The sequence below is a fragment of the Malaclemys terrapin genome, chromosome 1 (genome assembly GCF_027887155.1).
Source record: "Malaclemys terrapin pileata isolate rMalTer1 chromosome 1, rMalTer1.hap1, whole genome shotgun sequence".
In the NCBI taxonomy this organism is placed as follows: Eukaryota; Metazoa; Chordata; order Testudines; family Emydidae; genus Malaclemys; species Malaclemys terrapin.
Genome location: NC_071505.1, coordinates 112,378,604 through 112,395,029, shown reverse-complemented (window position 1 = coordinate 112,395,029; position 16,426 = coordinate 112,378,604). Strand labels below are relative to the sequence as shown.

Below are 16,426 nucleotides of genomic sequence, written 5' to 3'. Positions count from 1 at the left end.
TAATTCCGCACACAAGTAGGGGGATAATTGCAAAGGTAGCCTGGGATGGGTGTGGGAGGAGGGATGGAAAAGGACACATTGCATTTTAAAACTTTAACTCTTATTGAAGGCCAGCCTTCTGATGCTTGGGCAATCATCTGGGGTGGAGTGACTGGGTGGCCGGAGACCCCCCCACTGTGTTCTTGGGCGTCTGGGTGAGGAGGCTATGGAACTTGGGGAGGAGGGCTGTTGGTTACACAGGGGCTGTAGCGGCGGTCTCTGCTCCTGCTGCCTTTCCTGCAGCTCAACCATACACTGGAGCATATCAGTTTGATGCTCCAGCAGACGGAGCATTGACTCTTGCCTTCTGTCTGCAAGCTGACGCCACCTATCATCTTCAGCCCGCCACTTGCTCTTTTCATCCCGCCATTCAGCCCGCCACCTCTCCTCTCGTTCATATTGTGCTTTTCTCATGTCCGACATTGACTGCCTCCACGCATTCTGTGCTCTATCAGCATGGGAGGACATCTGGAGCTCCGTGAACATATCGTCCCGTGTCCTCCGTTTTCTCTTTCTAATGTTCACTAGCCTCTGCGAAGGAGAAACATTTGCAGCTGGTGGAGGAGAAGGGAGAGGTGGTTAAAAAAGACACATTTTAGAGAACAATGGGTACACTCTTTCGTTACAAGGTCGCATTTTTCCTCTGCCTGCTGGTTTGGTATGAGAGATCACTCACGCAGTGCCAGGCAACAGATTTCGGCTTGCAGGCAGCCATGGTAAGCCACTGTCTTTTAGCTTTTTTAACCTTCTTAACCTGTGGGAATGGTTTCAAACAGCAGCGCATTTCCCATATCAAGGATGAATTGGGTTGGCCATTTAAAATGGGTTTTCAATGTAAAAGGAGGGGGCTGCGGTTTCCAGGTTAACATGCAGCACAAACCCAAGTAAACCACCCCCACACACACACACCTGATTCTCTGGGATGATCACTTCACCCCTCCCCTCACCGCGTGGTTAACAGCGGGGAACATTTCTGTTCAGAAGAGCAGGAACGGGCACCTCTGAATGTCCCCTTAATAAAATCACCCCATTTCAACCAGGTGACCGTGAATGATATCACTCTCCTGAGGATAACAGAGATAAGGAATGGATGTTGTCTGCATGCCAGCAAACACCGGGACCATACGCTGCCATGCTTTGTTATGCAATGATTCCAGACTACGTGCTACTGGCCTGGCGTGCTAAAGTGTCCTACCATGGCGGACGGGATAAGGCAGCCCTCCCCAGAAACCTTTTGCAAAGGCTTTGGGAGTACATGAAGGAGAGCTTTCTGGAGATGTCCCTGGAGGATTTCCGCTCCATCCCCATACACGTTAACAGACTTTTCCAGTAGCTGTACTGACCGCAATTGCCAGGGCAAATTAATCATTAATCATTAAACATGCTTGCTTTTAAACCATGTGTAATATTTACAAAGGTACACTCACCAGAGGTCTCCTGTGTGCCCTCAGGGTCTTGGGTGAGTTCGGGGGTTACTGGTTCCAGGTCCAGGGTGACAAACATATCCTGGCTGTTGGGGAAACCGGTTTCTCTGCTTCCTTGCTGCTGTGAGCTACCTACATTACCTCCATCTTCATCTTCCTCATTCCCCGAACCCTCTTCCCTGTGTGTTTCTCCATTGACGGAGTCATAGCACATGGTTGGGGTAGTGGTGGCTGCACCCCCTAGAATGGTATGCAGCTCCGCGTAGAAGCGGCAAGTTTGCGGTTCTGCCCCGGACCTTCCATTTGCTTCTCTGGCTTTGTGGTAGGCTTGCCGTAGCTCCTTAATTTTCACGCGGCACTGCTGTGTGTCCCTGTTATGGCCTCGGTCCTTCACGGCCTTGGAGACCTTTTCTAATACTTTGCCATTTCTTTTACTGCTATGGAGTTCAGCTAGCACTGATTCATCTCCCAATACGGTGAGCAGATCCCGTACCTCCCGTCCGGTCCATGCTGGAGCTCTTTTGCGATCCTGGGACTCCATCACGGTTACCTGTGCTGATGAGTTCTGCGTGGTTACCTGTGCTCTCCACGCTGGGCAAACAGGAAATGAAATTCAAATGTTCGCGGGTCTTTTCCTGTCTACCTGGTCAGTGCATCTGAGTTGAGAGTGCTGTCCAGAGCGGTCACAATGAAGCACTGTGGGATAGCTCCCGGAGGCCAATAACGTCGAATTCCGTCCACACTACCCCAATTCCGACCCGCAAAGGCCGATTTTATCGCTAATCCTCTCATCGAAGGTGGTGTAAAGAAACCGGTTTAAAGGGCCCTTTAAGTCGAAAGAAAGGGCTTCGTCGTGTGAACATGTCCAGGCTTAATTCGATTTAACGCTGCTAAAGTCGACCTAAACCCGTAGTGTAGACCAGGCCTAAGAGTGTCACTGATGGTCTAGGTGTATTTAATCCTGCCTCAGAGCACAAGGATGGACTAAATGGCTTCTTGAGGTCCCTTCCAGCTCTACATTTCTGTAAATCTATAGAAAAAAACACTGCATTGAAATACGCTGGACAAGGAGAGCTTTTCAGAAAGGTAGTGTGGAACATATTGCTAAGAATATAGCTATTCTGTTTCTTTGTTGCCCTATGACTCCTTTATGCACCTTACGTAGGATTCTGTGCTGCAGAAGCTCAGGGTAAAGGAGTAGACTAAAGTGGCTTTAAACCCCTTTTGCATCCTCTTAACCCTAGGCGGTTCTGGGGGCTGGACAGATAACTGGTGTATATTAGACAGCCCTAGAGGCCTCACTAAGTTACAGCAGCCTCCTTGGGCTGTTCAGTGAGCCACAGCACCAGAGACTAAAACCCTTACCCTTACACACGTATCCCCCTCCCAGCATGCCCCTACAGCACGACCTGTGAGGGGTGCTCAGAGCACAGCTTAGGGCTGTCTTTCTCAGAGCCTGTGCCAGGGCAATCCTCACCCGGAAGAACCCAGGTTTTTAGGGCCACTTTACACCACTCTGGGTCTTTAATCCATCACAAAGGAGTTGGAGTGAGGGTGAGGAGCTCATTCTTCTCTTCCATGCTTGGAATACTATCCTGGGATTACTTCCTTTATCAGTGAAAACTAGGGTGACCAGATCACCCAAGTCAAATATCGGGACGCCGGGGGGAGTGGGGGGAAAGGGGGGGGGCAGGGCAAAAAAAAAAAACCACACACACACCCTTCCTCCACAAGCGCTGGAGGGAGGCCCGGGAGACGCAGGGGAAGCACGGGGCCGGGGTGAGTGAGAGTCCGGCCTGGCCCCGAGCGCAGGTAGGACTCAGTCGGGCGGTAGGGAGAGTAGGGGGGCGGCCCGCAGGGCCAGGCGGCGGCTGTTCTCCCCCCCCCCCCGGGGCAGTGGGACTCGGAAGCAGCCGCTGCTGCAGCTCCCACTGCCATGGGGAGAGGAAGCGGCCGATGGCCAAGCTCGGCAGCTGCGGCTCTGGCGCCTGGGCCCGAACCCCCCGAGCCCGGGCCTGCTGCGGGGACCCAGCAGCGCGCACGCTGCGCCCAGCCCCTGGCCAGTCGCGTCTGGGCTGCTGCCCAGCTGGTGCTATCCCGCGGTGGCCCCGGAGTGGGGGCAGCAGGCCCCAGCCCCCCGACTCGGGTCCCGCAGGGGTCATATTTTCCCAGTGATGTGATAAACAACTTCAGTGCCAAATAGGGTTACCATATTTCAGCAAGCAAAAAAGAGGACGGGAGGAGCCCCGCCCCGTCCTGCCCTGGCCCCGCCTCTGCCCCTCCCACTTCCTCCCTCAGAACCCCCAACCCTCCCCCCGCTCCTTGTCCCCTGACTGCCCCCTCCTGGGACCCCTGCCCCTAACTGTCCCCCAGGACTCCACCCCCTACCTAAGCCTCCCTGCCTCTTGTCCCCTGACTGCCTCCTCCTGAGACCCTCCCCCCATCCTAACTGGCCCCCTAGGACCCTACCCCCTACCTGTACCCTGACTGCCCCAACCCTTATCCACACCCCCACCCCCTGACAGCCCCCCCCCCAGAACTCCTGACCCATCTAAACCCCTCTGCTCCCTGTCCCCTGACTGCCCCTCCCAGGACCCCTGCCCCTAACTGCCCCCCAGGACTCCACCCCCTACCTAAGCCTCCCTGCCTCTTGTCCCCTGACTGCCCCTCCTAAGACACCCCCCCCAATACCCCCCAGGACCCTACCCCCTACCTGTACCCTGACTGCCCAAAACCTTATCCACACCCCCAGAAAGCCCCCCCCCGAACTCCCGACCCCCCCCCTTGACTGCCCCCTCCAGAACCTCCCTGCCCCTTCTCCAACCCCCTGGCCCCCTTGTTGTTGCCCTTCACCTAATGTCTCTGTGATTGTTCGTCCCGGCAGGCTGGTGAGCAGCGGGGGAGGAGCTCCAGACTGCCAGAGACGATCTGTGAATGCAGGGAATGATCTCTGCTGCAGGGGAGAGGAGGAGGGGTCTCTCTGGCTGTCGGAGCCCCATGTAAGTGGCACCATCTGGCCGGCTGCCCTGTCAGCCGCGCGCGCTCTGCATGGGGGGGGGGGGGAGAAAGTCCGGACATTTACAAATTCCCCCTGACGCTATTTTTAGCTCAAAAAGCCGGACATGTCCGGGGGAATCTGGAGGAATGGTAACCCTAGTGCCAAAGAGAGAATGAATTTCAAAGCAAGTTGTTTAGGAAGGAGGAGACCTTAATTCCTCTTTTCAGCTCTTTTTCAGCGGTGATCAGATTAAATATCAGATCCCTACCACCACCACCTTTGAGTGTGTGCATTACAAAAACTGACTAATCTTTGAGCCTTGTATTAAGCAATGCTGAACATCTCCCAGCTGGTTTGCTGTGTTGCATTTTTGACCCCTTTGGAGACTGCAGTTATAGGCTTGGTTACTCCCTCAGTCTCCATGCCTCAGTAAACAAAAATAATATTCTGTCAGGGTAGACGTGTAGCAACATTTCAAGCTTCAAGAAAGAACTTGCATAAACCGTTCAGTGGAGGACAATGGCGTTCTGCAAAGATACCTCTATGGAAATGAATGATGGGTACAGAATTCCAGTGGTCGGATTTGGTACCTACGCCCCTGCTACAGTGAGTAAACCTTTTACAGATTATTACACAATAGGAAGTTTGTGTTTGTTGTATGAAGTTTGCTGCTGTGCATGAAAATGAGTGACTGACAGCACTAAGATCTAGATAGTGAGGGTAGGCACGGTACAGTTTCCTCCACAGAGCTCTCCATCCCGGCATGCAGCACTTTCTGCAGTTCCAACAATGGGCCCCATGCAGGTCTGCAATGAACTTCAGCTCTGACTTGCAGTCTGGTTAGCTGTTCCATTCATGGGCCCACATGCCTCTCTGCAATACACCTCAGTCCTGACCTGCTGCTTGCTTTGCTATTCCAGTTCTTTCCTCATTTAACTGCCAATTTGTTCTATACCGGGTAGTTTTTATACACTTGTGAAGGATTTCTATACTGCAATATTTGGAAAAAGGAGGCAACGCAGCTTATCTTTGTTCATCCAGCTATTTGTTCACAGCTTGTTCGCCATTGTGTTATATCTTCTAAGTGCCTGTCTGACTATAAAAATATGTTCACAACTGCAGCTCCTACTGCTGTTTTTGGGAATCCATTCCACACCTGAATTCCACATGCTGTGCTTAAAGGCACGTCTCCATGTCTTTCAGAGCTTTAATTTATGCTCCATTGTTTTTCACCCTGTTACTCTCTTGAGTAATTTTGTGTCATCCTCTCTGGGCCATTTAAAATGTTATACACCTCAGTCAGGACATGTGCTTTCAGCACTAACCTGTATTTCAGGAACATCCCTCCAACGATAATACTAAGCTGATGACAGGTGAGTGTCACTTTTGAGTGAGGAGGGAGAAGAAGTTGGTGATCTTATTTGTAACTTAATCACTACTTACAGTCTGCCAGCACCATCTGTTATTTTTGTTCTCTCTCCCTCTCTCTCTCGCTGACTGTGTAGTTACAGGTAAATACATGTTCTGTGCCAGATAAACAATAAATGTGCTGACACCATTCCAAACTGTATTTGCATCATGGGGTGAGCAAACAAAGACTGACCTTGAAAAGAATAGGGGACTTAGGTAATGGGATACAAAGCCTTTTATCTCTGTCACTCACTGGTTCAGAGTCCATCCAAATTAGTAGTGACTAAAAATCACTATGTTGTACTTACAGCCCTCTCACCCTTAGATCCCAAGCACTTTGCAATGGAAGGTCAGTATCACTATCCTAATTCTATACATAGCGAAACTGAAGAAAAGAACTTGCCCTAAGTCACCCATCAAGACCCAAATCTTGAAAATAGATTGGCATGGGCAGGCTCTTAGTCCATGCAGAATCCCTTTAATGTCACACTCACTCATGTACAGGGTTACCATCTTTCAGTTTCCCCAAAAGAGGACACTGCCTTGGGAGTGGGGGAGCTGCAGGGGGGTACAGTTGGGGGGTGCTGGAGGGATATGTGTGTACTGTGATTGGGTATTTGGGGGGCACTAGCGGGATATGTGTACTGGGAGCATAGGTGCAGGAATTAAGGGTGCTGGGGGTGCTGCTGTGCCCCCTGGCTTGAAGTGGTTTCCATCATATATAGGGTTACAGTTTGGTTCAATGGCTCTCAGCACCCCCACTATACAAATTGTTCCAGCACCTCTGACTGGGAGGGGGTACTTGGGGTGTGTGGGAGGAGGGTTTTTTGGGGGTTGTGGAGGGGTCTGTGTACTGGGAGTGGTATGCTGGAGGGGATATTTGAAGGGTACTAGAGGGGTGTGTGTACTGGGGGGGTATTTGGGCAGTGCTAGAGGGGGCACCTGTGGCCTCACGCGCGAGATGGCGGGCAGTGTTGTTCCCTGTCAGTGGCAGTGAGGCTGGCGTAGATCCAGGACGTGGCACCAGCCATCAGTCAATGCCTCCCTGCCTCTCCTCCTCCCTAGGGCTGGGAGCAGGGGCCTGGGTGGGCAGGATCTGGCAGCTGCAACTGCAGAGGAGGGACCAATCAGGGCATGGAGACAGCTTTTTCTGAGCTTGCAACACCTGCTCCACAAAAATCCCAGACATTTTATCTTATTTGAAAAGTCCACCTAGTCAGAGGGCTGTGTGGGTCAAACCTTTAGCTCCTTACTTGATTGTTATTCACTCCTTCAGGCAGAACTCTCATTGACTCAGATAATTAAGGACCCTATTACATTGACTCATTGTGCAGATTATCTGCATTCCAGTGGTTTAACTTGTGATACTCTCTGATGTATCAAGGGTTACTGAAATCAATGGAGGTTGCACTGGTATAAATTAGGACAGAACTTTCCCCCTCACTTTTAGGTGATTAGTGACTACAAGTACGGTTCTAGTCTGAAAAGCGACTCTGTAAAAGTTATAGTGTGGTTTCATATTATTGTCTTTCAAGTGATTTCAGGATTAAATGTGTTCAATTTACAACTGAAAAAATGTATTTTCTGACTGCTAGGGCTGCAAAATTGATGTTCAACCTGAGAGGCAAGCTGTGTTCTTTTCTTCTTGTGTATCATCGTCAGTAAAAGGGTTGTGAAAGCCAAGTTCTGGTCTCAGTGACACCTGTGCCATCCCCTTATCTTTAATAGATTGGCCTATAGCCCTATAAAATTTAATAGGGATGAAAGTAATAAGATTTTATAGCAATTAAATAGAGTTCTTTAAATGGTGTCTAAAAGCTTATTGAATGTAATAGAAATTGATCACTTTTCTGAAGAATTTTTAAACCAATGTGAGACTTTATTAGAAAATTACATCTGTTCTATAGAATCTGTAGATTGGTTTAAAAATTCTGTAGAACTATGGTGATTGTCAATTAAATTCTATAGGACTTTTCCATGATGGAAAATTTACTTTTTTCACTAAAGTAAGCAGAGGTGAGTGTGAATACACGCAGAGAAAGTGTCTGAATAAAAAGGTGACATTTTTGCAGTCACTGGAACCACACTTTAAAATATTGTCCCTGAGCCAGACATGTTGAGGCTTTTTCGTCTTTCTGTTTTTAATTCATAGGTTCCAAAAAGTAAGTGTGAGGAGGCTGTAAAGGTGGCTATTGAAGTTGGCTACCGCCATATAGATGGAGCCTATTTATATGAGAATGAGGAGGAAATTGGGCGAGCCATTCGAGAGAAGATTGCAGATGGAACAGTCAAAAGAGAGGACATATTTTACACAGGAAAGGTAAGTGGGTTTTGTTCTAAATCCCATCACTTGTTCTCTTGCTTCTTTCTGTGCTGCTTTTGGGCAGCAAGAAAACAGTGACTTCAGTGAGGGGTAAGTCCAAGTTGTAGCAGGCTGAAAGGATTTGCCTGAAACCCCTCACCTGTTACCAGGTGCTAATCCTGTGGGTAAAGGATTATATGTACTAGTACCAGCTGGAGCTTTAGCAGGCATGGTGCCTAGATACAGTTACCAGATAAAAACTACATTGAACTGAAGTTAAGGGTGAGTACGTGTTAGTAACTTAAGGCTAAAAGCATTACAGGGATGCTGTAATTTTCCCAACCAATCATTACAGACCAGGTGATAGAGATTTAAGGGTATACTTGAAAGAAATCCAAATATGTTAAGCTATGGAAATATACAGGTTAGGTACCTAAACGATCTTAACTCCTCCAACTGTAACTATGTATGCAATAGCCATATAATTACGATTGGTGCATTATTTGTGGTCCCAGACTGGATTAAATTGATTTTTGAAAGACACATTAGTTGTTTCCATTTTCTACCCTCATGGTGCCCCTACAAGACAGAGTTCCTGTATGAATGTTCACTTTTTAATGCTGCAGAGTATGATGATGCAACGTTAATTAAATGTCGGGCACCCTTAGACTTTGTATATTATTAAAATTAAAATTTGGATAAAATAATGCATAATATACTGTGTATACACTGACCTTTCATGCTTGAGATATAGCAGAATAAAGTTATTGAGGGAATCAGCCTTGTGAACATATAATTCTGATGGCATTTGTTCTCTTTTCACTTTTTACAGCTTTGGAGCACCTTTAATGCTCCTGAGATGGTCCCCTCAGCCCTGGAAAAGTCACTGAAGCGCCTGCAATTTGACTACATTGATCTCTATATTATTCATACACCCCTATCTTTAAAGGTAAAAAAAAGTTATGTCTGAACACAGGAGAATCTTGTCCCCACAGTTCCCCTTTTGCTTTAAGACAGACTGTAAGTTAACTGCTTGATTCAGAGACGCTGCTGTAAGGAACAAGAGTTTACAATACCAAACAATTTCCCTACGTATATTTCTTCCAGATCAGATGTAAAATGGGCTTTCATTTATATTAGGGATGCAGAGATAATCAAGAGACCTGATGGACTGAACATCCATCAGGTTTCAGAATGAACTTTGCACTTAAAAATAAAAGTGAAATGTACTGTGAATACTGAGTTACTGATATGTCACAATAGCTTAATATATTTCCAGAATTTCTCCAGAAAGCAATTCATGTCATCAAGTGCCAAACCAAAGGGGAGGTTTATCTGATTACATTGTTTCTTTTGTTTTTAAGCCTGGAGATGATTTATTCCCAGTGGATGGAAATGGAAAATTGATTTTTGATAACGTAGACCTGTGTGCCACTTGGGAGGTGGGTATCATGTACAAGTATAACATGAAAACACCTTTGCAAAACTGCCATGAAAACTTACCAGGCCAGGCACAAAATCTACATACCCATGATTGTATGAAAAAACAAAAATCAGATCTATATTTCAAGGCATAAGCCAAATTCTAAGAGGAGTTTAGGAAGAAACTTTTATTGGAGGTGGGTTATTTCATAGCTGTCCAATTGTGGATTTCTTGTATCTTCCTCTAAAGCGGCTGGTAGAGGTCACTCTTGGAACAGGACAAAATGGCCCACTGATTTGCTCCAGTATGGTAGTTCCTATGATCCTACTCACCTGCAGAAAAATGTTACTCACCTGGGAGAATGGGCGCACGGAATATTGTAAAGCAGGGGCAGTCAATAGGCGGGCTATGGGCCAAAACCAGGCCACCAGACGCTTTTGAACAGACCCTGAAATCTTTTTATTTACTTATTGAAAAATGTTTCTTGGGAGTCTGGACCTTGCCTGTACCTTGACCAAGAAATTTGAACCTTGACCAAAAATAATTGACTACCCCTTTTGTAAGGCTATATTAAGATACAAGGCAGTTCTTTATTAGTCCAGTAATGATGACGAAGGTGTATTGTGAGAGTCCCTCCTGATGCTGTTTTTCTAAAAGAAACGAAGAGCTTCTCTAAACACAAATGTTACTGTTTATCTCCCTTCTGGGAGAAAGAAGCTATGCCAGTATTAAGCACCCTTACATCAGTATAACAGCATCCACACCAGGGGTTTACTGGTACAAATGTTTTGGTTAAAAAAAACAAACAAACAAAAAAAACCCTAACTGAGATAGTTATTCCTGGTACAAAAACCACATATAGACCAGGCCTAAAAGTTACATGGTCTCAGGCTGCCATGGAAACCTCCTGGAGGAAAGAGGGGGAAGGGCAAGAAAGAAAATAGAGGAAGAATTAACCTAGATTTTATTAGCTTTTTTCTCTACTATTTCTTTGTACCTGTTTTCTTGTTGTAAAGGGGGTATGTACACCACCTATACATTAGGGAGTCCAATCCTCGGGCCCTTTCCCGGCTACTTTCCATTGCTCAGGCAAACCACAGTTCATCAAAACTCATGTTGTCGTCACATGAGAGGCCTAGGACTAGAGCTAGGTAAATGACTGATCTTTCAGTTTGGAAAATTCAAAAAAAAAAAGAAAAAGAAATGGTTCGGGTTGAACTGAATCTGAAGCTTTCCAGGACTTTCAGTGAATTGCAAAAGTCCGTTTTGGTCTGTTCCAGAGCGGGGATTCTCCCTCGGGCTCCCACATCCCTGATGAGTTCCCTAATCACTGGGCTAAACTTTATTAAGGGGGTGGCTGCTAGGGTTAACACCTGACTGGTGTTAGGTCAACCTGGCCAGTTTTTTTATGGATTTGCCAGTTGCCAAAAAAATTATTTAATCTGCCAGTTTTTTTACGTGGGTCTAAAGATTTGAATTATCATCACAATACACTGGGATATCTAGTGCTAAAAGTTTCTGTGTCCAGCTAAAGATGCTTCAGGGTTCCCACTTGCACAGTTTAAGCAATAACAGATCAAAACTGTTGAAAATACAACAGCCATCTGCCCAGTGCCCACCACCACACAAGTGCACCACATGTATGTGCGAGAGTGAGGAGACATGCAATGTTATCAATCTTATCTATATGTGTTATCTCTCTAGATACAATGAGTGGCTGTTGGGGGGCGTTGCGGAGCTACTTTGTGGGGGGGTTGTGCTGGGTTTTTTTCATTTCTAAGGTAATAACCCTAATGGCCGCACCACCATAATCACCAATTCCTTCTCCTCATCCGGCCATTTTATGAATTGCCAAAACTATTCATGTCCAATTCTCGAATAGTTTTGGATTGATTGAAACCACATTTTTTGTCGAGTAAACTATTTGTCTGAAAAATGTCTCACAGCAGTATCCAGGACTGATGATACAGGGGGGTTCTAAGTCAGAACTGAAGTGCCCAGTTTTCCCAACTCTCACAGTTTTATTGTGAGTCTCGTGATATTTACTATTTTTCTTAAAGCACAACTCCCGGAATGCTGTTATTATGTGCTAATCTCAGCTTTCATTTAAACAAAACAAGTAACTTTCTAGACCCCCATGGGTTTGGAGAGAAGCTTCTAAACATGACTCAGGTAAACCCTAAAGGTTCAAAAACCAAAAGGTAAATCAAAAGAGCCCCTCCTTTTTTAAGTCTCATATTTTTTAACCAGATATTTTCAGGCCTGATTCGTGCTTTTTGAACACTTGGGCTTGGCAATACTGAGTGCACCAACAGATCTCTGTAGGGAAGTAACACAATGACAGCAAAAAACCAAAGCAGTCTCTAGTATATACTAATAGGCGCCAGTCCTGCAAGCTGCATTGTGCAGACACCCATGCTATAGGCACCAGTGATAATGGACCTGACCATATTTTCTTTCCCAGGCCATGGAGGCATGTAAAGATGCAGGCTTGGTGAAGTCCATTGGAGTGTCCAACTTCAACCGCAGACAGCTGGAGATGATCTTGAACAAACCAGGGCTCAAGTACAAACCTGTCTGCAACCAGGTAACACTGAGCTTCGGCTAAAATGAAGGCCCAGAAGGGTTCATTGTGATTCCATAAAGAGAACTGGAAAACAAGAGTCACGCAGCAGAGCCTGGGAGAGAGAGAAGGGCTAGAAGGCAACCCAAGCCAAGTGAGGCAAAGCCAGGTCACTCTGCACTTTGCTGTGCTTCTCCTTTCTCCTGGAAACACCGATTCAGATAGTAATGAACTTCCATAGAAATCAGACTGTATTTTAAGGGAAAATAAAGAAAATCTACTCCTGTCTTGGGGGCTTTCTCCTCTGGAAAATACTTATGCTCTTGTTTTTAGCCAGTCTTCAATGAGGATTCAAATACTAAGTGTGCCATTATATTTCAGCTCCTTAACTGCAGGCACGTTTCTTTTCGCCTACAACAGTACCCTTTTAAATACCGAGCTGATTTGCAGGTGCAGTCAGGTATTTAGATTTCTCAGTACATGCAGTTACCGGCACCAATAAATGTGCCTGCCTTTAACTACCGACACACACTGGTGGCAATTTTGGACATGTAGGATAGAGATAATGATGTTAGGTGATCAGAAGTTTTTGAGTTTTTACCCTTCTGGCCCGGATATATTTCATAGGTTGGCCTTTAGGTAAGGAGTCTGGTATGTTCTTGTAACATTAATATTTAAAGTTTGCAAGGTTACCTAAAGGATTGTATTTTATTTCAAAGGAAGTTATTTGATATTTTAATATAATTTATCTTCTTAAAGTAGAAATGCACCTAGATGCTCTGGTGAAAGGCATATTATAAACACCTAGATAAATGAAGCCGATGATAATAGATAATTGGGGGGAGGGGAGTTGTGTGACTGTCACTGTTTGTACAATTGGAAATCTCCATTTTTCTAATGCTTCAGGTTGAATGTCATCCTTACCTCAACCAAAGGAAATTGCTGGAGTTCTGCAAATCCAAAAATATTGTCCTGGTGGCTTTTAGTGCCTTGGGATCTCACAGAGATGAGCTATGGTAAGGAAAGAAGCTGACTGTAGAGTCTCATTACTGAAAGAATGCATCTGATTCTCCACTACCTTGATCTTGTGTGGTCATTTACATGGGTGGAAAGTGGGCATAGCATGCTACCAAATTGGCATGGCTGTGTTTTGCACCCATTTGGTACAGATATAAATGATCACACAAGGAGACAGGCAGTGGAGAATCAGGCCCAATATGTTTGCTAAATATCTGATGATAAATGAGTATCGCCTCCAACAGGCTCAACTCTCACTGATCCTGAGATCAGATACGCTCACTCCGTGTCTGTATTTCCTTGCAGGGTGGATCAAAGCACTCCACTTCTGCTGGAGGATCCAATACTGAACGCTCTGGCCAAAAAATACAACCGAAGCCCAGCTCTAGTAGCCCTGCGCTACCAGCTGCAGCGTGGTGTGGTGGTCCTTGCCAAGAGCTTCACCAGAGAGCATATTGAAGACAACTTCAAGGTAAAGCAGTGGAAAGGAGAAATACCATTAGAAACGCTCACAAGTTTGCAAATAGTGGATGTAAAATATCACTGATAGCTCCTGCCCTACATGGACATGGCACCTCAAGTTGAGGACTGACGGCACCTCCATGCACCGTCCACCTGAATATAGCCAAGCTCCTTAGGACAGGGATTGTCATTTGCCCTGTGTTTGTGCAGTCCCTCGCACAATTCGAGCCCAGGTTGGTTAAGGCCACTAGGTGCTACTGCAATATAAAGGTTGCATAGTTATAAAGGGACATTTCAGAGAGAGATTTGTTGGACAAAGACCAAAGTGTTATCCTGTACGTGTTTCTCATTACCAAGTGAAGCTATAAGCAACTCAGGCAACACAAATTAATTCATGCAGAGAGGTTTTGTTCAGAATTTCTCTGCTAATCTAGAGCCAAATTCTGAGGTCTTTACTCAGTTTCTGCTCAGTTGTTCAGTTCAGTTGTTACTTAATCCTGACTTGGGCAAAACTCACATAGTCCTCAGTAAGTAATGATTGGGTGAGGACTTCAGTATCTGGCCTTTGCTACACATGCAGCAGCAATGTGCTGGGCCCATAAGCCAGAGGTTAGTGGATTAAAATCATCCTCTACTAGGTTGCATTTGGGAGAGGGAGGTTGGTTCAGTAATTGGGGCACTGGACTAGGCTGTGGAAGTCCCAGGTTCCATTCCCTACTCTGCCATGGATTTCCTGTGTGACCTTCGGCAAGTCAGTTACTCTCTCTCTGCCTGAGTGTTGTTTTCCATTACAAATGGGGATGATGATAGAGATGCGTCCCTACCTCCTAGAGATGTTGTGAGTATAAACACAATAAAGATTGGGAAGTGCTTTGAAATCTACCGATGAAAAATGCCATATAAGAAATAGGTATTATTATTATTTCAGTGATGGACACTCTAAATGACTAGCATGTTAGAACAAATAAAATCCCTTCCTGCTTTATGAAGGGCCAATTTGGTCCATCCCATAGGCAAATCTGATGATTAGCATTTTTTTCTCTGACAGGTGTTTGACTTCCAGTTGACAGAAGAGGACATGAAAGCTATTGATAGCCTGAACCAAAACCTTCGCTATGACCCGTGTCAAGAGTGAGTTGCAGTACTTGGGTTTTAAGAATTTTTAAGTGTGTAGAAATCAACTGTGGGCAATACAGCCTGACAAAAGACAGATTGTGCTAGTCTCGCAGCACAGTCAGGTTTGATACCTTCCTGTAGGTCCTGCAATGCAACAGGTAGTAGAAATTTGGAATCTAAGGCTCACCATCAGTTCTTTGCTCCCTAGACAGCACAGACTAGAAAGTTCTTGGAGTGGCTCGCAGTAATTGCTTTGGACGCTGAAAAGATCTCGCGGGCAAGAAGCTTTTCCTGGCAATCAGACCTGTCTCAATCATCCTATTAATTCCGGTTATATCCTCTTATACGGACATTAAATAATCCTTGATGATTATCATAAGTGTTGCATAGTTTGCATAATGCATATATGGAAGCCACATCTTAACTGCTTGCAGTTTGCATGGGGATATTTCATGGAAATTAAACAGCTGTTATCTGCATTTTGTTTTTTAGATATTTGGACCATCCTGAGTATCCATTTGCTGATGACTATTAAAGAGGATTCATTTGCAATTCCTGTGTTGTTAGCAAATAGTAATAATGCTCTATACCTAGGGCCAATTCTAGAGGAAAAATACCATTTATAACACCGTTTCCATCAACTTCTCTACTGTGTAATTTAACCTAAACAGTAAGCAGCTAAATCTCATCCTTACAATGACTTGTCTTCTTGCTTTTGATAATGCTGAGGGGGGAAAGAGGTATTTTGTATATAATCAGTTCCTGCCCCTGATCTTTCATAAATATTTTGTCTTCATTCTGAGCTGCTAGAACTTAATCCCTGGGAATGCACTGTGCCTCTTGAAAATCTCAGCCAAGCTAGTGTGTAAAAATTTAGTGACTAACCAAACATTAGATGGTGGTATAGCCTTGTTCATTCCAGGATTTTAGGTAGACAAGGTGGGTGAGGTATTATCTTTTATTGGATCGGTTTCTGTAAGTCAAGGAGGCAAGCTTTTGAGTTACACACAGCCTACACGACCTGAAGGAGAGCTCTGTGTAAGCTCGAAAGCTTGTTTCTTTCACCAACAGAAGTTGGTCCTATAAAAGATATTACCTCACCCCCCTTGTCTCTCAAACATCAGGTACTCATTTATGGCTCAATCCTGGAGCACTCCCATGGGAGTGGAGGATGCTCAGGTTTGGTGTCAGCTAGCATCTCAGTACTATCACTGAGCTCATCAGGCACAAATTTTCACTTAACACAATCCTGCCCTCACAACAAATATGTCACAGTATCTGTCAAACTAAATGAAGAGGAAATAGAAGCTCTGAGCTCCATTTAGAGACTTATTTAGCATATTTCATTTGACTCCATCATAATAATAAAAATTCTTAATACACCCATTCCTTTCGCTTTTCCTCCATTTCTTTTATATGCTGACAAGAAGGGGGTTGGTCACACTGAGTTTAGCAATCTGCAATTCTCAGGGAAGCAGGTGGTTGGCTCTGCTGCCCTCTGGCGGCTGCCAGGAAAGTCTGACAGGAAAGTGGACTTAAAAGATAAGTATCAGAGGGGTAGCCGTGTTAGTCTGAATCTGTAAAAAGCAACAGAGGGTCCTGTGGCACCTTTAAGACTAACAGAAGTAGTGGGAGCATAAGCTTTCATGAGTAAGAACCAGAAGTGAGGTTC

The 16,426-nt window shown here is 45.5% G+C and overlaps 2 protein-coding genes across 4 annotated transcripts; one reads left to right on the top strand and one right to left on the bottom strand.

Annotated features, from left to right (window-relative positions):
• On the bottom strand, window positions 1–4,404 carry LOC128841051 (uncharacterized). The gene is made up of 3 exons (XM_054035735.1): window positions 4,317–4,404; window positions 1,467–2,493; window positions 1–593 (listed from the first exon to the last, which is right to left on the bottom strand). The coding sequence occupies exons 2-3, from the start codon at window positions 2,002–2,004 to the stop codon at window positions 94–96; spliced, it is 1,038 nt and encodes a 345-aa protein (XP_053891710.1). The 5' UTR covers window positions 2,005–2,493; window positions 4,317–4,404; the 3' UTR covers window positions 1–93.
• LOC128841056 (aldo-keto reductase family 1 member C1-like) lies at window positions 4,378–16,140 on the top strand. 3 transcript variants are annotated; one of them, XM_054035756.1, is made up of 10 exons: window positions 4,378–4,462; window positions 4,916–5,067; window positions 8,024–8,191; window positions 9,006–9,122; window positions 9,538–9,615; window positions 12,061–12,183; window positions 13,066–13,175; window positions 13,483–13,648; window positions 14,687–14,769; window positions 15,247–16,140. In XM_054035756.1, the coding sequence occupies exons 2-10, from the start codon at window positions 4,981–4,983 to the stop codon at window positions 15,287–15,289; spliced, it is 975 nt and encodes a 324-aa protein (XP_053891731.1). In that variant the 5' UTR covers window positions 4,378–4,462; window positions 4,916–4,980; the 3' UTR covers window positions 15,290–16,140. The 3 variants fall into 3 exon arrangements, with proteins under 3 accessions (XP_053891731.1, XP_053891739.1, XP_053891722.1); XM_054035764.1 differs by having other exon boundaries at window positions 4,379–4,462; window positions 4,921–5,067; XM_054035747.1 differs by lacking the exon at window positions 4,378–4,462 and having other exon boundaries at window positions 4,515–5,067.
• The last annotated feature ends 286 nt before the right edge of the window (window positions 16,141–16,426 follow it).

Bases quoted from the DNA above. Each gene is read 5' to 3' on its own strand.
- LOC128841051 (XM_054035735.1), bottom strand. From the start codon at position 2,004: ATGGAGTCCCAGGATCGCAAAAGAGCTCCAGCATGGACCGGACGGGAG. The intron at 594-1,466 runs GTGAGTGTACCT...CTCCTCCACCAG, and splicing joins GGGCACACAGGAGACCTCTG to CTGCAAATGTTTCTCCTTCG.
- LOC128841056 (XM_054035756.1), top strand. From the start codon at position 4,981: ATGGCGTTCTGCAAAGATACCTCTATGGAAATGAATGATGGGTACAGA. The intron at 5,068-8,023 runs GTGAGTAAACCT...TTTAATTCATAG, and splicing joins GTACCTACGCCCCTGCTACA to GTTCCAAAAAGTAAGTGTGA. The intron at 13,176-13,482 runs GTAAGGAAAGAA...ATTTCCTTGCAG, and splicing joins TCTCACAGAGATGAGCTATG to GGTGGATCAAAGCACTCCAC.